Genomic DNA, 25,337 nt, shown 5'->3' with positions numbered 1-25,337 from the left:
AACAGGGGAGGAAGGGTGGTATAGGGGGTGGAAACGGTCGAGAAGGGAACGGAGACGTCTGCCTAACAATAGTTCTGTGGGGCTTTTGCCCGTGGTGGGGCAAGGGGTGGAGTGTTGGGAGCGGAGATAGGTAGAGATGCGGGATGCCAGGGGAGGGCGGCCATAGGGGCCAGAGCTTCCTTAGCAGAACGCACCGCGCGTTCGGCAAGGCTGTTGCCCGCAGGGTGGTAGGGGGCAACGGGGGCATGGCGGATGCCTAGGGAGGCAAGGTAGGACTGGAATTCTGCGGAGGAAAATTGCGGTCCGTTATCGGAAACGATAACATCCGGAAGGCCATGGGTGTTAAATAGAGAGTCTAAGACGCGGATAGTGGCCGAAGAGGTTGAGCTGGGCATGGGAAACAGCTCAACCCACTTCGACCAGGCATCCACCAGGAGGAAGAAGACACGGCCGTCAATGGGCCCCATGAAATCGACGTGGAGTCGGCTCCATGGGCCCATAGGGAGCTCACACTCCCTGGGAGGGGAAGAAGGTGGCGCAGCGCGCACCTGCTGGCAAGGGGGACAGCGTTGGACGAAGGTGGCGATGTCCACGTCCATGGACAGCCACCAGACATAGCCGCGGTCAAGGCTCTTCATGCGGACTATGCCGGGGTGGCCGTCATGGAGGCGAGAAAGGACAGCGGGCCGCAAGGAAGATGGGACAACCACGCAGTTGCCCCAAAGGAGGCAATCCTGTAGGACGGAAAGCTCCAGGCGGCGGCGGAAGAAGGGGGAGAGTTGGGGGTCAGAGGAGGCCGCAGACCAGCCCCGAGTGACAGCAGCCATGGCGCGTTGAAGAATGGGGTCAGTTCGGGAGGCCTGTGCGATGTCCGGCAGGCTGAGGTCGGCCAGGAGGCAGATAGAATGGACTGGGGCTGGATCAGTGACGGGAAGAGGCAGAGGGCAACGGCTCAACGCATAAGTGTGAGCGATGTGGCCGCCAGGCTTGTAGGATAGGGTGTAGGAGTAGGAGGACAGGAATTCTGCCCAACGGGACATGCGTGGGGAAAGAATGGGGGGAGTGGGACGGTCCCCCGCAATAATGCCCAACAAGGGCTTGTGGTCGGTGACCAGGGAGAATGGGCGGCCGTAGAGGTAGTAATGAAACGTTTTACTCCCGCAACGGCAGCAAGGGCCTCCTTATCCAGCTGGCTGTAATTTCGCTCAGTTCTGGATAAGGCAGCGTGAGAAGCCATTGGAGGCACGGTGTAGGGTTCCACGTCGCCCGTCCTCGTCGCCAGTGTTGTGGTCTCGAATGAGGAGACGGAGACGGAATTGAAGTCAACGTATTTATTTAACTAAGAACTGACTGGAACACAAACTAGTCGTCTGACAACTATTTATACCACGAGCTGTCAGACGACGAACCAATTGGAACGAAGGATTTCTCCCGCCGGCTGGCCGGCGTGCCTGGGCCAATCAGAGGGCTCCTCCTCTCGACTGCCCTCTGCTGGCCAGGCTCGCCGGTATACAACAAGTTGAAATATAAGGCCAGGCCACCATAGATAAATTTCTCTGTTAAAGATAATAACGTAATTTCCGGTGGGGCGTTTTCAATGATACTAAATCAGAGTCTCTTTCTCTATTCATAAGTAGACAATGATCCAGAACTTAATTTTATCTCTTTATATAATTACCAAACTACAACTTTTCAAAACAAAAAAATAGTTTTATGGAATCTAAAATTCTATTCTATTTAACTTCTAGTTAAAAATATTTGCAACATTTTTGATACTGCTTGTGGAGAATTAGTATCTGTAATCACAGCCTATCTACGTTGATTAAATTTATGGGGTTATGGAAAATAAAAAAAATTGACCTTAATAAAATTGATTCAGAATTTCAGAATCTCCTGGGATAGAAAACATACTCTATAAAATGATCCCAACTATAGATGAAAAGGATTTTTGGCTGAAAAACACAGCTTCATAAAATAAAAGTGAAGTGTTTAGTTCAAATTCTCAACTCAAGAGAATTGTCAGATACAACATTTCAGGACCATGTTATCTATTCTTTAATATAATATAATATATAAATATACAGCCAAACAGCCAACTTTGCAATAACAAAGTCGAAACTGTTTCACATTTAATATGTGAATGCAGCAAAATTGCACAAACTGATTACAAAGCTAGACATGACCGAGTTGCTAAATTAATCCACTGGTCATTATGTAAAAAATATGATTTACCTGTATCCAGAAAGTCATGGGAACATAAACTGTAAAAAGTTATTGAAAATGAGAAGGTGAAGATCTTGTGGGACTTTTGAATACAAACGGATCATCATTTGGAGCACAACACGCCAGATATTACGGTTGTAGAGGGGAAAAGTATACAGTTTAATGATATCACTGTTCCTGGAGATGCCAGAGTCGAAGAAAAAGAACTAGAAAAAATAATGAAATATTACGACCTGGCCATCGAAACTACACGGCTATGGATGAAGCATGTAACAGTGATACCCATTGTCATCGGGGCACTTGGCACCATGTCCAAGAATTTTACAAGATACATCAACAAATTGCAGCTTCCTGCAATAACACCAGCGGAACTGCAAAAAACTGTGCTACTCGGAACATCTTACATTTTAAGAAGGCACTTGGTTGATACCTAGGACGCTGGCAGCAAACCATATCAACCATTAGCACCAGTCACTGGTATTTGTAATGCATTTTTGAATGTTCAGTTGGCTTAGATTCATGTTTAATGAATAGAGTATATAATTAATAATAATAATAATAATAATAATAATAATAATAATAATAATAATAATAATAATAATAATAATAATTATTATTATTATTATTTTGAGCCAATATCATTTTAGTTTAGTGTGGAAAATTCTGAAATCGAATGCTTTGTAAGTTCTACATGACCTAATTTTTCATTCATGTTAGACTTTATCTTATCACATACATCCTTCATTATGAATATCTATTCTTCCATTAAAAAAAATTATTTACTGATAAATCATTTTCATATCTTTGCTATTATACAGCAACTCTAACAAAGGAATTGGTTATATGATACCATCAGTGGCATTCTATCTGTAGGATTTTCAGTGATAGCAAAAAATTAAGAAAGGAATATTATACATATTTCAAACTCTTGCATGATTACTAAATCTCATAGGATTTTGATAGTCTCATTAGAAATGATGTGAGATTTTGAATAGGAACATCAAACTTACAAATTCTCCTCAGGAGTTTTAGGACAGAAACAATGACATTTCAAAATTGTCTATCAAACAGGATGTCAACTTTTAAAATTATTAGTATTTGTTCTTTATAGCTTCTAGTTCCTGGTCAATTCTACATTTTAAAAACACCACATCCACACACTACCAAATAAAATTATACCATAATTAACAGATGTTAGAATGATGAATCAAAATTACATTTCTTTTGTAGCAAATCATTGGAATCTAAAACAATATTAAATGGCTTACATCAATGCAATATCTAAGCAATAAGAAATTTCTATTTTGGCTGTACTGCAGTTTCTTCTGTTCTCCAAAGCATTCCTAAAAATTCAGAAGACTGTCAAGAAAGTTCAGAAAAGGACTGCAGTTGAAACAAAATAACATCTAATATTTATAAGTATTTATACAATAGAATTGTAGATTATTACTTATGATATAACCACAACAGCTCTAAATAAATATAAGTATAAACATTTACAGAGAAAACTTATTTCATATATTAAAATATGAAGCAGAGAATTACATTATTTTGTCATTGTTCTCACTGACATCATTGTTCCAAGCAGACAGAACAGAAATAGGACGTCTGGTGGAATTATGTTTATTTTAAAACATTAGAGAAGAATAAGGACATTTAAAAACATAACAAAAGCAAGCACAATAGATGAAAATGAATAGAAACTTTAAAAAATAGATAACTGATCTTTAGATCTGAGTAGGCAATCTGTTCGACTCCAGATACTAGGATTGCTTTCTCTCATGGTTGCTATAAGACAAACTGTCTAAACTCACAGGAATTAATGTTTCAGATATAATCATTTGGCATGAACCTGAAGGTAGTATTACAGTAAGCTGCAGGGCTAAGCTGTTCCACATGAAAAACAAATCAACCACTGTCTCTGTTTCAAAGCTTATATCTTAAATTGTATCTTACTGTATAGTATATTAGGATTGTAGTATATAATTCTGAATTATTGTTTTCCCCATCTGAGATAAATGTCTGGCTCTGAAATATCAGCAAGGATCTTCCTGATAATGTAATCAAACTTTCTTCTTTTTACCTAGAGCTCCAAAAGCCAAGGTACACAGACTAGGGCAAAATTTTAATTCAATTTGCTACACAGAATAGGAAAACACTGTTTCATTTACCTTCTATAATTGATCATAGATAAATCAAACTTGGGAAAGCCATTTCCAAGCTCCTAAGAAGGAACCAAATAGCCACTGAATATTTTAGTTAGACATAAGCTATTTTTATTCATTTGCCTTATTTATAAGTTGTTTCCTTTATATTTATTTATTTATTTATTTTATTGAACTTATTAGTCGCCCCCTCTCCCCACAGGGACTCGGGGCGACGTACAGAGCAATAATCAAGATAGCACCATATATCGTGCAGAGGAGGTAAAAATAAGTCCATAAATAAGCATACTTACAAAATTTAAAATCCCAAAAATATTAAACTCTAAAAACAGTACATCTTTCCTCCAAGAAACTGGAAAGAAATCAAGAAATCTCCAGACACATTTCCATCTCAGTAGGAAATTCCTTCAGAAACCCTTGACTCAATTACATTGAATGAAATTGCTGTTGGCACATATGTTCCTGAACAACTTAAAGGGGATACTTGACAGATTACCTTCACCATTACAGATCTTGCTGACTGCCAAAGAAATAAATGGAGGTCTTGTGTGAATCAAGATTGACAAAGAAGGTGTGAATCAAGATTGACAAAGTTGCTCACAGGCAAGTTTCTTTTTGGTGACATTTGACCTCTTGAATATTCTCTCTGTGTAGCCTAGTATAGAATCTTTTAGGTGCCTGATCAAGACCTATCCTTTCATCTAGGAATTTACTAAATAAGTGGTTGCATTTGTTTCTGTTCATCATTTTATTTAATGTTTTCTTCTAGTCTATTGTTTTTATTGTTATATATATATATTTTCAATTGTGAAGTGAAAGAACGTATGAAAGCATTAAAATATACCAAGCATACAAACAAACTGAATGGGACACAGAACAGCAATCCTAAATTATAAGGCAAATTCTGATTCTATATAACAACATTCCTTAATGGTATGAGCAAATCAACTATGTAATGAATTACTAAGAAAGATGGTAGGCTGTCCTTTGTTGGAAAAAATCAAGCAGAAGATATTAAACCACCTTTTGAGGATATTTTAATCTGGATTTCTATATGGAACAGTGGGTTGGGCCTTATTGCTTACATTGTTCTTTTCTTCTATGATCATGTAGATTGCTGTAAAAAAACCAAGGAATGTATTTTGTATGAAATTGCTAAGGTGCTAATCAGCTTTGACATATTACTTAAACCCAGTGCAGGTACTTGGTTATTTTAATGTGAATTATATATTAAAACATTAATAAACTGTTTCCTGTTGAAAAAAAAAACCTTTCTGGCTGCTTTCTAGGGCAGTGATTTTCAAACTTGGCAATTTTAAAATGAATTGATTTCAATTTCCAGAATGTCGGATGGGAAATCACACATCTTAAAGTTGCAACGTTTGAAAATCATTATCCTACAACTTCTTAAAATGGCATCACATATTTAGCAACATGGGGTGTGTCTGCAATGGCCCAATAGTTAAAGACACTGAGCTTGTCAGCTGGAAAGCTGGAAGTCAAGGTTTGAGCCCCAAGTGCTGTGCAACAAGGTGACGTACCATGATTTACCATGGTGGGAAGGTTGTCTTCAGATAACATTGGCTCCCTTGGCTAAGAAATGGAGATGGGCACTGCCCACTAGAGTTGGACACTAATGGACAGGGAAACCTTTACTTTCACCTTTATAGTTCGGAAGGAAATCATTTTCAACAATTAATTTATTATATTTAGGGTTTTAAATAAATACAGTTTAAAAAGTAACTTACTATTTTCAGAGGGGGGAAGCTTAATTCGGCCCCATGTGAAAACAGTGGGCTGAAAATACTGGCTTCTTCCAATGTTGTCATTATAATCTAGTTACTAGTTTGCTCCTTTTGAAGAATCCCCTATCACATATAAAGTACTGTAGATATTTCCCTCCTCCTTTTTCTTTTTTGCTTTTAATGGTTAAATTTGCTTTAGGGGCAGGTTATACTCTGACCCATTGATTAGTTTCAAAATGAACCAACATTTTTGATTTTTAAATTAATAAATCTACATCGTACAAATAAGATCCAAAACAGGTACAATAATTTGTCAAAAACTAATAATTTACAACATATAAAACATATTTGTAACTGAAACAAATCAAACAAAGCAATTGTACGTATTTTAATTGCTTAATACTGCAGAATGTAAAAATGTACATAATTAGAGCAATCTCCTGGAAATAACCTTAACAAGCACTACAATAATCAATTCCTGAACTAGGTAAATAAAAAGCCTTTGCATCAAACTTTCACAGATGCAAAGGGAAAGAGAGAGAAGGTTTTTTTTAATCTTCAGGATCAGATTGTTGAAAGTCTGCAGTTTATGACTTTGACAGGAGGAACAGAAAGTATTATTCAGAGAAGTCTATGGAGAGAGAGGGGGGAAAGAGAGAAAGGGGGGTGGGAGGAAGAGAAAGAGAGAAAGAGAGAGGGAAAGAGAGAGAGAATTAGCTCTTTATACAAGCAGCACTAGTTTCAATTGAGATTTGGTTAGTGAAGACTTTCCTAATGTAATTAAACATGAGAAGGAAGGATCAAAATATTCTGAACAGTACTGTTCTGTACAAGGATCATTGGACAAAAATGAAGAACTGAGAGCATCCCAGGAGACATTTCAGTAAAATAAACCTTAACAACATCTGTCTGTTGTTCTTTTATTACCTATGATTAAATTAAACTTTCATTCTTCTGAAGAGCATGTACTTTGAAAAGAGACCAATTCCAACCATTAATAAGTTACTTTTAAAGGGCTTTAAAACTGTCTCTTATTTTCAACAACAACTTAATGTTACTTTCTCATGAAAGGTCAAACACATTAAAATTTGTGATTCTGAGTGATGAATTATAACTCATTTAGTTTCAATGTTGAAGGATTTCTTTATCTTAAGACATTAATTCCTAATACCTGCACATTGAGATGCAGCTGTCTATGCCTATCAATGTTAATGAAATTAGGTCCCAAGTGATTAATAGATTTTTTTGAAATGTACAAATCATTTTTTTAAATTTATTGAAAAGGTCAGTCCTTTTGCGTAACAACGGAAAAGGTGGTGTGTGCAAAACTCTATGTACTGGTCAGGGAGAATCCTTTGCCATTCCAAAGTAATTTGTCATTTCCAGAAATAAATTTCACAGCCAGAACACATCTGGAACAGTACTTTCTGTTCCAGAAAATGTAGTTCCAGAAAATGACAAACTGTCTTGGAAGAACAGGATCTGCATATTCCAGGAGGAAAAAATATCGAACTTCTGAGGAACATCAGAACATTCTCTGACTGGAACAAAGTTTTGTACATGGGTAATTTTTGACTGAAAGCCTCTGACAGTAATAGAACAAGTAATTATTGTGCAACAAGATTCAGACATGCCCAGTGATGCTATATACAATACCATAATTAGTTAAATGCAATCTTTGAAACTATGTGAGAGATTCAAGAGGCCACCTGGACAGACATTTCCATGCAATGTGAAATTTTCTCTTAATAGAAAAGTTGAGAAAGCACTGGATTTTTAAGAACCAAAAAGTACTATTTTGTTTACCACTGGCTGGGACCATCATCAGAAGCATGAAGAGTGAAATGGATTGACTGTATAATTGAAACCTCATACTTTTTATGATACATGCAGAAAAGGGGCAGAATTTCAGTTGCATAACAACCTCTACAGATAAACCTCTTCAGACAGACTTCAATTATATAGCTCAGGTGGTATGAATTTTCAAATGAAAATATTACCCAGGAAATATTTAGTCTCAAAAGAAAGCACATTAACTGTGAACAGATAACACAAACCCCTCAGGTGCATACATACTACATACATGCATTTCAATGAACAACTGATACCTAGTAAAGTTCACTGACTTAATCTGGTTTTAGATTTTTAGAGCACATAATCAATGAATAAAATGCATTGTTCTCCAGAATATTATATAAATTTCTTTAGCTTTCCCAAGTTCGATTTTCTTTAGCTGTAGTGAAGCAGCTAAAGTTGTGGAATTATCTACTTTAGCTTGTTCTATTTTAAAATCCATGTCCTCATTCTTCCAAAACCTGTCTATACTTCTTTTGGTGAATTTAATTGTATTCAATCGGTAACTATTACACCTCATTCCAGTGTGCCTCTAATAAGCAATCAATTCTATATTTATGGATTATATTAATTATTTACCCTTCATTTCAAGCTGAAGTCTTACAATTTGGCATTTGTCAAATATAAAGCCTGATTCTTAATGTACTTGCACTAGTAGTACTGAAAGCTAAATGAGTCAGGAAAACAGCATTGCCCAAATGGGTTCCTATAATGCTAAACATGAAGTTGGTTATAGCATGGCCAAATGATTTATCATCAGCATTTTTATTCTTAGGTTGTTGTTGTTGTTGATATTATGATGATGATGATGATGATGATGATGATGATGATGATGATGATGATGTATCTTTTAATTGAAGAAAGAGGCAGGCATGTAGGTTATAGCGGCTTACTGATATTTATTTGTACTTATTTTATTTATTTATAAATAAAACGAGAGGAAACTCTTCCATCCTAGATTCTGCCATATAACATTCCTTATGAGACACATAATATATTATTTCTGCCAGATTTCATGGAATGGGCAGAAACTCCCAGAAATAACCCAGACCTATGCCATGAAAGATTTTATAGGTGACTATCAGGACTCTAAATCTCACTGATGGTCACCTATAAAGCCTTTCATGGCATAGTCAATAAAGCAATCAGTGAAACTCAAAAGAGTAGAGTGCAGGCGCACATGAAGGATACTTATAATTGCTTATGCCAGAGCATTTTAAAGCAGGTTTTGGATACTCTTCAAGAGCAGCCCAAAATACAGTAATCTATCCAGGAAGTGACTAAGGCATAAATGATTGTGAGAAGAGCCTCTCAATATAGGAAAGGGTGGAAAAGCCCTCTTGGCCTATTCTTTGAACAAGAGTTGTAAGTCCAGGATTACCAAAATACCCAGTGGTTTTGTTTAGGACAATGTCATATCATCCAGAACAACCTCGAAATCAGTTTTGCTAGGAATGAGCTTGAGAATGAACTGGTCCTTCAAATCTACACAACCTTTAGAAACTGAAGTAGTTCAATAACTTTCTTGACAGGTCAGAAGCTTTCAAAACTCCCAAGAACGTGTACCTTACTTCTGGTATTACTGCTTTTATCAATTCTTCATTATTAAATTCGAATTCATTATGTTCAACCATCTTTCCTGCCTATTGGCAATTGTTTCACATTTGTGAATGCTAAATTGCATTACAATGTATTATTATCATATCTGTGGAAATTGTCTCAGTTTCTGAATAAAAGTCATTGATATTGTAATACCAGGTGATACGTGAATTGAACAGAAGCAGCTAGAACAGAATATCACAATTTACAAATTAAAGTTGAGTGATTGTAGAGGAAGAAATCAATGGTTGTACCAATAGCAATAGAAACCCTTGGAGAAATACCCAAAGGGTTGTCTCGATACATGGAACCCTGAACTTATTAGATCTGAATATTCTGTCTTTTCAAAAATCCACTCTAACCAGAACTGCCCAAATACTTAGATGTTACCTTAACAGTTCTTAGGTTTTTGGTTAGAACCTGAAACATTAAGTTCAGTGCCAGACTGTGAATCAAATTGAAGGTTGAACAACAACAATGGCTATAAACTTTCAAACCGCATCAAACTTCCCCACCTCCAGGGAAACAAGTTGAAATTCTCCAGGCCCATAACTACATTACCAGCCAGCCATTGAGTCCAACTGATCATAGAATCACGCAACAATCATAAAATGATACTAGAGAGCCCAACTTAACAAACAAGGTCTTGTATCCAGTAATCTGTGGAATAGTATCTCTGAACATTAGTAGATTATCTTGGTTTATCATAGTATGTTCCTATTCATGTTCTGGCCCATCTCTGAAACATGAACAACCCCTCTTAGTGTCCATCCAGCTTTCAATTATGTATGCCAGATCAGCTTTCTCAGTCATGATATGTGCCAGTATAATATTTTTTTCTGAAGGAAACCATCTGCCTACTTGCTGTGTTTAACTGAATATATTATCTCTATTTCTCCAGCTATTCAGAAATAAGATTAAAGAATTAAAATATATTGAAGAAAAGTTGCCATTACAAAACCTGCAGTGCCAATCATATTTTTTTTTTGCTGAAGTTAAACTTTACACACATGTGCATAAAAATCAGCTGTTGCTAGCCTATTATCTTCTATTGGCCATTTTGATGAACAGATTGTCTCTCAGTGTGGTATGAAAAAAGAGAGAGAGAGAGCTATTTTCATGAGAGATGGAAAATGTTTCATGAAGGGATGTATGTGTACAAGAAAGACAAAGGAATTAATTTCACATTGTGTGTGTGTGTGTGTGTGCGCGCGTGAATTCAGTAGCAGGCAACAGTTAGTTTTCAGATGAACACTGAATCTTTTGTCCAGAAATAAGTATGCTACTTAATTATGCTTAGCCTACCATAATTAAATGATATTCCTAATTACATGTGCCTTTAAATTGGGAGAAAGAAGAGCGGAAAGGAAGAAACAAAGCTTTTAACTTTCCTTCCTTCCTTCCTTCCTTCCTTCCTTCCTTCCTTCCTTCCTTCCTCCCTCCCTCCCTCCCTCCCTCCCTCCCTCCCTCCCTCCCTCCTTCCTTGATCATTGAAGACAAACTCTGCTTTCTTCTGGAAATAAAGCAATAAACTTCTGGAAATTGGTGTCATAAATCTGAAATAAATCTCTAGTTTTCTTTCAGATCTATAGTTGAGGTAACCAGATCTGGATTTATTTTTATTCTATGCAAAAATAACTCCTGTTTAGATTAATGAGTCAAAATTTGTTATTTATTATGCATCCATATGATGGTATTTTATGAAAAAGGGCTATGTTTTCTTTTTATGCTTCACAAAGTTTCTTCTCCCCGCCCTCCATAGTGGAAGCTTACAAATTATGGTAACTGGACCATTTGTGCAAGTTTAGGACTATGGTAACTGGAAGTAAATATTTCTACAATACAGAGAAGTCATAATTTCATGCATGACTTACCTAACTTGTATTTGTTTCAATAGCTCTAAGTATGACTAAATTTAGACTCCCCTTTTATGCTTATGATGTTGGGCTATGAAATTTACTAGGAAAGGAAAACTGAGGCCCCGGTTACATGTAACCTTAAGCCCTTATTGAGTCGCATGAGCAATTGCTGACTGTAGTTAAAAATCAATACTTTTTGCCATTTGAGACAAGAAATAAACAAAAAAATGGTTATTATGAGTTTTACATGAGCAGCAGCAAGAAAACCTTCCAATCTATCCCCAAAGTTATAAAATAGTAAAAATAATTATTGTCCTTCCCAAATATATGATACAATTCCATCAATTTTCTGTCATTGCTTTGCCACTGCCTCTCAAAATATTAAAAATATAATCAATGGTCAATAAAAAGCTTTCCTGTCTTATATTATACGGAACTACCATGTTTAACCAAATGTACATTTTTAAAACATCATTTGGTAAGCAGTGTATATGTGAATAGGATCTGCACCAATTGGACAGCACTTCTCTTTTTTGAATGCAGTGCAAAACAATACAGTTAAGCAACATGTAGTCTCACTGATACCATGGTCACAAAAAGATTATAGTCCCTTTAATTCAAAATACTATACTGTACTACAACAAGATGTATTCCATTCGGCAGATACTGAAGAATATCTATCTATCTATCTATCTATCTATCTATCTATCTATCTATCTATCTATCTATCTATCATCTATCATCCATCCATCCATCCATCCATGCATCTATCTATCTACCGACCGACCTATCTAATTTAGAGACACCAATCTCATTCACGGTGACTCTATGTGGCATACAGTTAAAACTATTTAATTGTAATAAAAAAAAAAGATTTTAAACCCACAAAAATTGTAAGTAGCACACATATTGAAAATGAAAAAAATTCAGGATTCACCCGTACTTTCTATTTCTCGAAGATGGAGGATTTATGTGGTGTTTACGCAGATTATTATTTTTGAAGTGTTTAAGACCTTATTTTAGTCTCATTTGTAAGACCTACAAGCTCAGAGCTATAAATATAATGTATACCAGTTTTGTTGAATCGTCCAAAACGTTAATTATATCAATGCCAAAGATAATCAATTTTATTCTGAATATATTTTAATTCTAATGGCTATTTTAAATAAATATGGAAGAATATGCAACAATATACATGTAATGTAGAAATAGCAGTACTATAGGTATTTTGATTTGCTAAACCACTGGCTGTTTTGCTAAAAACAAGACCTTCTATTGAAAATTATTTCACAGCAATTTTCTCTTTCTCATAAGGAATATACTTTGCATTATTTCATCTACTGAAATTAGGTGGGTACACATAAAAACATGTTGGCCACAGTATCACAACTGAAAACATTTCATTTATGTTAAAATGTGCTATTCCTTATTTTTCAAGCCTGCTCATCAAGTAACTTTTACATAGGAGGCAAATGTCACAAAAATGACTTCAATTTTTTACATGTAAACTTACCTGCCTCAGAATGGCAGCATTCTTCATAAAAAGAAAAATATGGATTAATCTTATACATGAAGAGTGGGCTATTTCAATCATTGGCCTAAAAAAAGCCAAAAAATGCCAACCATGCTTGGGGGAAAAAAAGATCAGCATAAAACATACATTAGAACATTTGGGATAAATGTTGAAATTTTGAATTCTGTATTTGATTCTTCCACAATAAATTCTATCAACTCTCTTGTTCTTTCTCTAGAATAATTTTGCAATAGGAAGTGAAGATATGATTAGATCGATAAAAACATAACATTGTTAATTTTTCACTATCATATATTCAGGCACAGATATACACAGAGATCTAAATAGATCTAATTTTATTTTTGTATAGAAAACCACAAGTGACCCGTTATTCCTTCTGAAACAATAATCAGCCTTTAAATGAAGTATGTGTAGAAAGGAAAATATATTGCTTTTTTTAATTTAAAAAGTGGAAACATACTAAGTTCTATAATAGGAAAGTAAGATGCAAATAGTGATATGAAATGAACCAAACTTTGTAAACAAGAATATCCAATTAAAATACTATGAATTACACGCTTTTCAGTGTATAGCTATATTACTGGGAAAGGTCACAGAATTTGTTCTACATGTTTCACCGTATGCCTTAAATGAGTTGGCAGGCTACTATTTTAACATTTCATTACCATTTAATTCCATTATTTTCCTTTATATTTATTTGAATATAGATGCAAGTGATAACATGATAGCACCTGATCAAACAGACCTTAATTTACAAAAATAATCTTTCAATGCTTCAAATGCAAAATGTCTTCTAGCATTTCTGCAATAGAATGATGATATCCCCAAAAAATTTTCTTCCTATTTCTTTGAATCAAAGCCACTAAATTTTGTTCTGTGGTAAGCAGCTTTTTGTCTTTTAAAAAACTTGAAACCAAGGCATTACTGAATATCTTTCAGAATATTACAAATATTGTACAAATGAACAGGAAGTTTAGGTCAAAACAGGATATTCTAAATAGACCACTATCAAGGGTGATCATGGATGTGTGTGTCAAAAACAGTAACGACAGGGACCACCACCAACATGCAATCAAAAATCCCTATATTTTTATTTTAATGTTGTAGGGACTTTTCTGATCCCTTTATCGAGGACATCAACCTCTAATTACATAATTAATATGAATTTGTGTTAATACAAAAAAGCTATAAAACAAAAAAGTCATAGAATCAATGGATCCTTATTTGTAGGCCATGAAGGCCATTTCTGATCTTTTTATCAGAATTCCTTGCTAAAATAATTCATTTTTTCCCTGAAATCAATGTATTCTAATATATAGAGCTGAGGTGGCGCAGTGGTTAGAGTACAGTACTCAGGGTATTTCAGCTGACTGCTAGCTACAGTTCGGGAGTTCAAATATCACCGATTCAAGGTTGTCTTCCATCCTTCTGAGGTGGTAAAATGAGGATCCCGATAGTTGGGGGCAATATGATAACTCTAAAACTGCTTAGAGAGGGGTGTAAAAGCACTGTGAAGCGGTATATAAGTCTAAGTGCTATTGCTATTACTAATAACTCAACAGACCTATTTCATCTTTTTTTTAAAAAATCCAATAAAATCCCCTCTAAATTTGGAAGTAACTATAGCATATGTTTGGTAGAAGCTACATTTATGCGGCTTCAGAATTATAGACCTTAGCAAAATTATTTATATTCCTGTCCCATCTGAAATTTATTGCAACAAGTCCTTTAACAAGCAGACATTATAAACATGTACACATATTTTAATTTATACACAGAACAGCTTACCTATTAATGTAACTGAGAGCAACGTATGTGGGTTGTTGTAATTCTTGTTTTTCTAATACACGTGGGTCCGTATCTGGAATTCAAAGTATACAAACAGATTAAAGTTTGTTGCATCATGCAGATTAAGCACACTTGAAACCTCTTTTCTCAACGCAGCCCGGACAAAGAGACAAAAGTATTTCACATCTATGGAGGTATCCTACATACTTAGATAACCTTCATTAGCAATGAAAGGGGGTGTGTAGAAAAAAGGTCAAGAACGCAAAACATAGTGGTGACTATTTTTTCCTATTAGCAGATGTTACTGAAAGAGATTTGCTTATTACACTGTTACATCAAACAAAAGCTAATTATCAATTATTTAAGACGTTTGACTCTTAATTTGGTACTATTGTTTCTTCTGGTGTTCATAATTTGCAATAGTGCATTTTAAAGAAATAATATGATTCTTTATTACAAACATGCAACATAAACTGCAATAATTATGTGATGGTAAATAATAATAATAAATTAAGCTACACATTATTTTCCAAACTCCCCCTCCTCTTAATTGTCTTCTTTTCTTCCTCTCCCCTCCTCCCCAGTTGCAAATTCCCCATTTCATTTTGCTATCCTTGTTTCCCCACCACCACCACATTTGCATATGTAAACTAGACCAATCCCAGGCTAATGCATAGCTCAAACACGGGTATTTTTCTGCTGCCAAAATAGCCTTTTGATCTTATACTCTAGGAAATGGGAGCTGAGAAACCACAGCTATTCCATCCCAATCAAGTATGCATGCTCATCTTAACATTTATCCTCTTAACTATGGAATTCTTAAAGCCTTACTTTACAAATATATTTTCCTTTGGTTTAAACACTTATCTTACTTGCTCAAAATGCATGAATCAGCTCCTTCAGATTTCCTGCCCCTCAACCTCAAACTTTATAAAGATTTCTGCTTTTCTATTGTATAGGGCCCTTCTTTCTTGCAAAGCAGGCCCCCAGTGATCATTGAATAAAGTTTGGTCAATTCTCCTCAGTAGTGAGCTCCTTTCTTCAGATGAAAATTTCAAGTGTCAAAAGTTTGTAAGCTGCAGAAAAAAGCCATATAATTTTTAATAATGAATAGAAAAGCACAGTATCTTCAACACTTATAGGATTCTTAAAAATAGCTATATGGTCAAAACAAACAAGCCAAAAAGTGAATAGCTGCACCACACTATTTCAATATATTATAAAATGCATTTCTATATTATTAAAAAATTGTATATCTGATTCCACTAATGAATTTTTAGTTTGGCTGTCTATAGAATGGTGATTTCTTGGGAACACAGGAAAAACTCTTGGTTCAATTAAAGTAAGAGACTTCAGAGTTTTTATTGAAATAAAGATGGATTTGCATTATCTGTTCCATTAATTAACAAAGTTCATATTCATATTTTTATGAAACAGGGGACAGTACACAAGATATGAAGGAGATAGGAGCCGTGGCTCTGCCAGCAGACAGGGGGGAAGATGCAACAGTGAAAAGACTCAGGTCACAAAAATGAGGTTGAAACATTATCGCAATTGTTGTTATAATGAAATTGTTGGAAGTGACACAAAAGATGATTGAATATATTGATGATATAATGTAAAACCAAAAGCTGCCAATGTTTATTTAAATCTTGATGTTTTTTTCTCTCTGTAAAAGTTGTGAGATTTGGGGGGATTTCCACCTTTCGCATGATGTAGCTGTCAAAATTTTCTATACCTATTTACCCTTTTCCTATAAATATTTGTAAAAACCAATAAATTTTTTTTAAAAAACAAAGTGATTCTATTTTTAACTTTAAAACCCTCCTTTATTTAATGAGACAGAATAGCCTAATTTAAAACTTCTTTCTAAGAAAAAAATGCCACTTTACTTGCACTATTATTATTTTTAAAATTCTTTTCAGCTCCAAAATATTATCTGCAGATTACTATATAAATCTGAATTTAAAATTAAAGTATAAAATTAATGTGGCCCAATGGCACATTCCCATTTGAAAAGGGAAAACAAAAAGTAAAATCATTTATCTCCAACATTGATTTTACAGTCTGAAAGAACAACTATTGTAATAAAAGCAAAATTTGTGTGCTTGTCTTATCATTTTGCAACACGAATGCAAAGTAGAGTATTTGAAGCCATAAATGTGATTTATATACATTATATACATATAATCTTAATTGACAAGTCATCTAAATTACTTATTGGTAATGACATGAAGCTATTTAAATAAAGAGGGATGTCCATTTCAGATAACTGGTTTTGAGGAAGTATGTCATTCTGCTGTTTTTCATTTGTTGTACCTCAACATGAACTGTGTAAACTGTATTTGGGATTTTCATGGGTCATGTTAGAAATTCTCCACAGAGTTATAGGGCCAAGAAATTGCACACAAATACTTTTAAGCTTGAAGTCCTCTCCAGATATTCTTTATTTCTGTTTTCATCATCCAAGTGAATACTGTAGGCCAGTAGCAAAGGACAACTGAATTTTATAAGCCAAAATATCTGAGCATGAAGTTGATAATCTCTGCTTTAAGACTGTTCTATTCCAATGGAAGACAGTCCATTAGTAGCTGACAAAATGAGAAATTTTATAAATTTACAACTAGGATTTTTACTTACTAAATTTCTTTCAATTATAGTTTTGACTATTCTATATTTTGACAAATACCAGATTGCAGCAAACTCTTCCTCAAATATTTTTCAAAACCTCAAATTCTGGTATTCTTTCAGGGATAAGTTACCTATTATATTTGAATGTAATTAAATCAAAAGCAGCTTACAGAAACTGAAACTACAGAGAAAAAGAAAGAATGTATCACCCCCACCTATTTTTTTTAACCAGGTTATAAATGTCAAGGGTTTGTAGGGTAGTTTTAACATGTACAACTGTAAACAAAACAAAAGAAAAAAGAAAAATCAGCATGCAGTTAATGCGCCTCCAAGGTCATATTGCCAAAATTTGGCAGTAAATTATTAATTCGTTTGAGTAATTTTAGTTCCAAAAAGAAAATCCCAAAAGGTTCATTACATCATTTGACCTATAAACTAAATAAAAATTTCTACCCCACATTTATGTGGTCATTATATAATTGCCATACTATTTGATTTCAGATATAATGCAGGTATGGAGTTTATATTAAAATTGTAGCGACTGCTTCTTTAAAAATATAAAGGTTATGGTTACCTAAGTCAGATACTAATGGCATTGGTATCTGACTTAGCCTTATTTATCAGAGTTAATAAGGTCTGGAAAGATTACCAGCAAACGACTGTTCTATGGGAAATACCAGCAATGGCCACATTAGGAGCTTTGAAGGGATTTCCTGCCTTCTCTCTTGTTGACATCCTTGCTTATATCCTGCCCCTCCTCCCCCATAACAGATGGCTGGTCAGAATGCCAAGTACATATCTCTGCTCCCATTTCTCTCCTGACTAGATTTTCTCTGTTGTGGACTATATTACACCCATTCTTCATGTATTTATCCTTTTATACTTATTCACACATGCCCCTTTCTCCAGATCCTTACCATATTCTTTGCACTAAGTTTTCACAATAACTACCAGATATCTGTTGAATGCCAGGTCTGGTGTCAGTTTTTCCAACCTGCAGTAAATTATCTTACAGAAGTAGTAGTAGAAGGAAGAAGTCAATTACTTAAAAATGTTTTCATAAAAGATACAAACTGACTTAACTTTATCTTTTTATGTACATAGAGAACATATGTACCAAAGATAAATTCCTTGTGTGTCCAGTCACACTTGGCCAGTAAAGAATTCTATTCTATTCTATTCTATTCTATTTTATTCTATTCTTCTATTCTATTCTATTCATAAGTAGTTTACATAGATATATAAAAATGCTAAACCCAGACCTTCAGCTTTTCTTAATTAGGTAATATAATTAACCAAGAGTAGCATAAACACATTCATATGAGATAGCCCTCAACTTAGCATAAGTGAGGCAGTTATTAAGTGAGTCCTGCCCCATTTTATGACCTTTATTGCCACATTTGTTAAGTGATTCACTGTTAAATTAGTTACACCGATGTTAAATGTGACTTCTCCATTGACTTTGATTGTCAGGTTACAAAAGGTAACCATGATCCTGACACACTGCAATTGTCACGAATCACTTGCTAAGTGTCTGAATTTTTATCACATGACCATGGGGATGCTGCAATAGTTGTAAGTTTGAAAAACGGCCATGTCACTTTTTTCAGTGCCATTGTAACTTTGAACGGTCACTAAATGAATGGTTGTAAGTTAAGGATTACTTGTACTTTGAGTGTCTTAAATACCGGAATATCTGCAGATGAAAAATGTTTTCTCAACATCAGTCACAAACCAAAATGCTTTCCAATTCTGTCGACCTGGAGATCTGTATTTGGGAAAAGCCATACCTTTAAATTAGCATCCACAAATAAATCCATGCGAAAACAGCCACAATTCTCATTTATTCTAATTAGGTCAGTTGTTGACCACATTGCTTCCTGAGTTAGTGTTAATAGCACATTATTTTATTGTTTTCAGTGCAATATTAAGAACTTGTATACGCTACCCTTTACTGTTAATCTAACAAAGGTTTCAATGCTGAGTATCAAAGCAGCAAAAATGCACACACACACACACACACACACACACACACACACACACACATTGTGCATTGAGTATAACTCTGGAACTCCTCGAGCAATTTCAACCAAACTTGGTACACATATCAATTACTCTCTAGAAAAAAATATTGTGGGGGTAAGACACCCCTAAAACCTCAATTTCAGCACAATATTAATCAAAATTGTATTGCTATTAAAAACTTTTAAATTAAAGTGATTGTATTTTTAAAAAAATTATATTGTTCTAATTGTAGCAGACCTCCACATATAATACAATTTTAAAATGTTATTCTCTTAAACATATGTTCTGGAAAAAGGCAGCCTCTGCGTCATTGAAGAAGTTTATCTCCCTGTTTATTATTATTTTAACTGTTTATTAACATATTATTTTTTCTGTCTTTTCATTTAATACAGGAAAAAGCAATTGCATTTGGTGAAGAACAAGCAATAGTAAATACTTATATTCATAAATACATACTGTATACATGTACATATACATGATAGACTAAATAGAAGCTACTTCTTCTTCAAGCTAGCATTAATTTAACTGGTACTGGTCCTATGCTGACATCTTGTGGTCAGCAATTCTACAACATAGAAAATAGAAATACCATTTCTTACCCACACAAAAACATTTACCCACATGGCATTTTTTCCTAAAATTATGTTTTACAATAGAGATTTAAAATAGCAATCTATCATTATTTTAGCATTAAGGTATATATTGGGAGTTGCACTTACTGTCATTTCTTCTACAGCTTTTCTAATACAATACAATAGCAGACCTTGGAGGTCTTCTAGTCCAACCCCTTGCCTAGGCAGTAAACCCTATACCGTTCCAGACAAATGGTTATCCAACATCTTCTTAAAGACTTCCAGTGTTGGGGCATTCACAACTTCTGGAGGCAAGCTGTTCCACTGATTAATTGTTCTAACTGTCAGGAAATTTCTCCTCAGTTCTAAGTTGCTTCTCTCCTTGATTAGTTTCCACCCATTGCCTCTTGTTCTACCCTCAGGTGCCTTGGAGAATAGTTTGACTCCCTCTTCTTTGTGGCAACCCCTGATTTATTTTATAATATTTCAGTTCAATATAAATTCATGGTAGGATTAAATAGCACTAAATTTAATTAGGTTACATTGAGCAACAAAATTATCTTAAATTTTCCTGGAGCATAGTTGCCTTCATCACATGCATTCAAAATTGAATTGTCTTGCAGAAAAAAATATATAGGGTACCAATTTATTTAGGGAGAAGAATAAAAAGAACACTATGTTAGGTGTGTTTTTATCAAAAACCTAACACTCAGAAGGTGCAGGAATCCTGGCAAGTGTTTAGAAGTACTCTGTAATAGTAAATCCTAGATTTACTTATGTGAATAATAAAACTTTAGCTGAACGGAACATGCTTTGCTGGAAAACCAGTTGCTACTCTTCCTTTATGTGAAGCATCATATTGTCATCAGATGCTTTTGTCTTCCACAAGAAAACCAATTTTAGCATTACTTATAAGAACATTTTTCAAAAGAGCTATTTCACAGTGTAAGACTTCACAAAACATTGCACCCATATTGTTTGAAAGTCGTTTCCACTGGATTTCTTTGAGCATTTAGGTTTAAAAAGAGTATGTTCTCAAATGCAGCTGAATCCATGAGTTATGCTTGGCCACAACAGCCTTTGGATGATGGGAGTACAACTTATACTTCAAAAGGTAACAATAATAATAATAATAAATAATAAATATTTATTTCTTAGCCGCACCCTCTCCCGAAGGACTCGGGGCGGCGTACAACAAAACATAGGAAATAAATATACAGACAAACATACATATACCAAAAACATATACCGAGACATATACAAAACATATACTAGGAGGAGATGAATTGGTAGATAAAAACAAGTAAAAACACAATGTTTAAAAACCCCTAAGTAAATTGGATGCAATTAAAATATCCCAGATAAAAAACCCGTCAGGAGCGATAAAATTAGATCAGAGTAGAGCCAGGCCAGCAACTTGAAATAGGTGGGTCTTGAGCTTTACACGAAAGGAGCGGAGGTCAGAGGTATTCCTAATATCCGGGGGGAGGTCATTCCACAGGGCTGGGCCTGCCACAGAGAAGGCTCTACTCCTAGGCGCCGCCCCCCGGCACTGCCTGGTGGACGGCACCTGGAGGAGACCCTCTCTGTGCGAGCGGATTGGTCGCAGGGATGTATGGTGCAGAATACGATCCCGCAGGTAACTAGGTCCTGAGCCATGGGAACAACTACATCTACTAATATATTATGTACATTCACATTATATTTTGTTACATTTTGTAAATTACATTACAAATAACTATGTAACACTGAATATGATATTGAAGATAATTGATTGTTAACAACATAGAGTATCTTCATTGTGATCCTTCGATTAGTAATACAAATACACTTATGTAGGGACATATTTATTTGCCTGATAGCACAGTACTATCAAGATGATTTTAAAAATTATATTTTCTTTTAACATTATAATAACTACCATTACAATTGTATAATAGTTAAGCTCCTAGTTGAAATAATCACTGGGTCAGTGTTAAGACCTATAATATTTTAAACAATTACAAACAAATCCTAAAATGAGACACATACAAAAATTATACAACTGAAATCAATTTGCAGCATAAACTGCTAAGATAGCAGTTCAAAAACTTCTTCCACACCACTTTCAATTACAGGCTTTCTGAAAACGAAAGAAATGTGGGGTGCTGTAATGAGAAAAAGCAGTGTATACTCATGTTAATCATCTCTAGAATAAAATAATAAGGTATGTACTCTTTGTTAGGAATATATCTAGGTAAGTAATAAATGTTATTGCTTTCAGCTGTCATGGCACATGACATGGCACATGTTTTGCAATAAACCAAAAATATACATTTTGGATATTTGTTTTGTCATGCATTCACTGCCTAACATCTTACATCTTAAAACATCTTAAAATACCTTTCCCATAACTTTCATAACTTTGTGTTGTTAAAAGACAGCAGGCATTTCTTCCTACTTTAATTTAAAAATATGTCTATTTCTATTTTTAAGCTAAATATGAACTTTACAAACTATTTAAGCTAATCTTTTTTCCAGAAGTGTGCCCTTACTCATTAGACTGCATATTTTTATTTATTTTTTTAGCATCAGACCATATAATAAACCATAAATCAAGATGAATAAACCATACAACATGCTATGCCTAAGCAAAACAAATGATATCATGGGCTAGCCAAATGTATGAACTCGATTTTCTTGTACTACAGATTCAGTGAAGAAGTCAGACTGAAGCAGGGATGAAATCAACTTACCTTCGCTAATAATTGATGGCATAATATTGTCAAACTGATCTGACTTCTGCATCTTTCCATCACAGTCACCTTTCATTCTGCTTGATACAAAATGTACTTGGAGCATTGGGTTTTCTCTTAACATGGTATGTTACACAGTTGTACTTAAAGTTTTTTTTATACATATTCACAGAATGTTTATGTGTGATAGACAGACACTCCAAAATGAGAATCTGTCTGAGGACAGTCTCTGACTTATTATATAAAAATAGTCCTATAATATGGCAGCAGCCTTTAATGGCTTACAATTGAATTTCAAGTATAGTCATTATTATAACAATAAAAATGCTCAATCAGTGTATTAAGAATGTGTTATGTCTTAATAAGGCAAATAAGCAAAACTGCAGGTTATCTGGATTTTGCATTTTTCACTGATTTGTGTGGGTGGTTAGTAATGGTAGGATTATGGAGTTATAAAATACATCAAAGTAATTTTAATATGCTGAAACATCAGTGCATATGTATGTATATGTTATTGAAAACTGTTTCATAACTACAAGTTTAAATAAAAGCATTTCATAAAAAGTCAGATGACAAAGAATAATAATGTTTAAATCTGTATTTACCAACTTTGATTTATCTTAGAGACTTGGCAGTCTATTCAACTTTAACATTGTTTTTTATTTTTTTTTGACTTTTCATTCCCTGATCTATTGCTGCTTCTGGTGTTTCAGAGGATGGAACTAGTGCTTCTAAGCCAGTAATACTTTTTCTCTCTCTTCTAAATAGAGGTTGAATTCTGGAACAACGAAATTGCACATTCCATCCCACTACAAAGCTAAACTAATTCAAATGTTGACGAAGAAGCAATGAAGACTTTCAAGAAATATTGTCAAATTTGAAGCAGTTTTTTCAATGTTTTCAGTATAATTTTCCTATCCCGTTTTTGTTATCATGATTAGTTTTGAAGTTGTCATTTATTTATGCCTTGAATCGCTGTTGATTCCTGGCAACTTGTTTGGACAACTCCCTGCAGTTTTCTTCGCAAAGTTTCAGAAGTTGCTTGCCCCAGGGCTCAGAGAGGGCAGCTAGCACCCAGCTGGCTTTGTGTCTTAATCACTACACCAAAATGGATCCCTTTAAAGTTAAGCTACATTGTTACTGCTATTATTTTGTATATACCTTTATAAATAGATGCTACTGTGTTTATTTCTACTTTTTTGCTATTTGGTTTAGCATTTAATAATAACAGTAACACTACAATGATGCAAGACTTTCACATTTGTATTCCTTATCTATAGGATCACCTTATCTAATCACTATGAGGACAGGTTAGAAAAGTTTGATCCACTAGGTTTAGGTATTCTGATCCAGCCTTCTGTAGTCTGCTGCTCTACAAATACATTGAGACTGCAGTTCCAGAATTCCCAGCCACCTTAGGAATCCTGGAAATAATGCCAATGGGTGAATAGTATCAAGATAAGGAAAGCTGTTCTAATAAGTATCCCAAAGCATCTAGAAAGAACTGTACATTTTAGAGGCATGATGGAAATAACACTTTATATGCAGACATGCCTGAAATACAGAGTTAAATGTATTCTGAGTATAATTCAAATAAATTACTTTCTGGTATTCGCAGATACCCGGTATTTTGAATCCCCCCCCCCCATGTTGCATAGTTGTGAAATGAATCATGGATAATATTGTATTTCTGATAGTTTTGCAGACAGTAATGTTACTTTGCTACCTTCTCCTGCAATTACAATGAGAGAGCAGCACATTAAAGGCTTATGGAATGTCAGATATGAACAACATCATTTAATCTTACATCTGTGCTATTTTTCATAGAACTTTAAATCACAGTAAGTAATTTTACAGCCTGTCATCCTTCCACTCAGAAGATGCCAGTGTCAGTCATCCACCCATCCGTCAAACACAAAACTACTCTGAGAGAGCAGTTTCCTGAACTAAGGCCATAAAGTCCTGTTTTGACTGTACCTATACAGGGAATTATAAATGTCCCAAAAACAGAACAATTTTCAGATATCTCCATATGCAATGCTTACACAGGAAAAAATGTGTTCGTGTTAGCACCAGTAATTGATTGATTAATTGATTGACTGATTTTGCCCCACCCCATCTCATTGTAACCTAGATAGTTTACAAGATTAAAGAAGTAAAACCATTCTCTCTCTCTCTCCCTCCCTCCCTCCCTCCCTCCCTCCACCTCTCTCTCTCTCTCTCTCTCTCACACACACACACACACACACACACACAGCAAATTATAATTAAAAGATGGGAAGGGAGAAAGCAGGATGTGCAGGGGGAGGTGGGATCTCTGCTATTGGTCCATCAACTACCTCCAGTATGATACTCCCTCATTGGGGTCCCAAGAAAATTGGCAGATCCAGGTCTCTAAGCCTTTACAGAAGGATGGGAGCAGATCTTACCCTGGAGATCAAGATGTGCCAAAGGATTGGAGCCACAGCAGAAATCTGACCCTGCAGGGTCTCCTGGATCCTGCCAGGGTCTCCTGGATCCTGCCAGAAATCCTTGACCAACGGGATACACAACATTCCTCCTCTGCTGGCAAAAGTGGAGTAGTTCTGTCCCACTTGGGTGAGGCAA

The 25,337-nt window shown here is 35.1% G+C and overlaps 1 protein-coding gene across 1 annotated transcript in view; it reads right to left on the bottom strand.

The window, feature by feature from the left end:
- Positions 1-25,337, bottom strand: part of JAZF1 (JAZF zinc finger 1) — a 147,345-nt gene that overhangs the window by 42,285 nt on the left and 79,723 nt on the right. The window contains exon 2 of the mRNA XM_081933381.1: positions 14,768-14,840. Within this exon, the coding sequence (XP_081789507.1) occupies positions 14,768-14,840 (73 nt within the window). The remainder of the gene's footprint in view (positions 1-14,767; positions 14,841-25,337) is intronic.

The sequence above is a fragment of the Natrix helvetica genome (genome assembly GCF_964273705.1).
Source record: "Natrix helvetica genome assembly, chromosome: Z".
NCBI classification, from domain to species: Eukaryota; Metazoa; Chordata; class Lepidosauria; order Squamata; family Natricidae; genus Natrix; species Natrix helvetica.
This window is presented reverse-complemented; position numbering and strand designations above follow the sequence as displayed.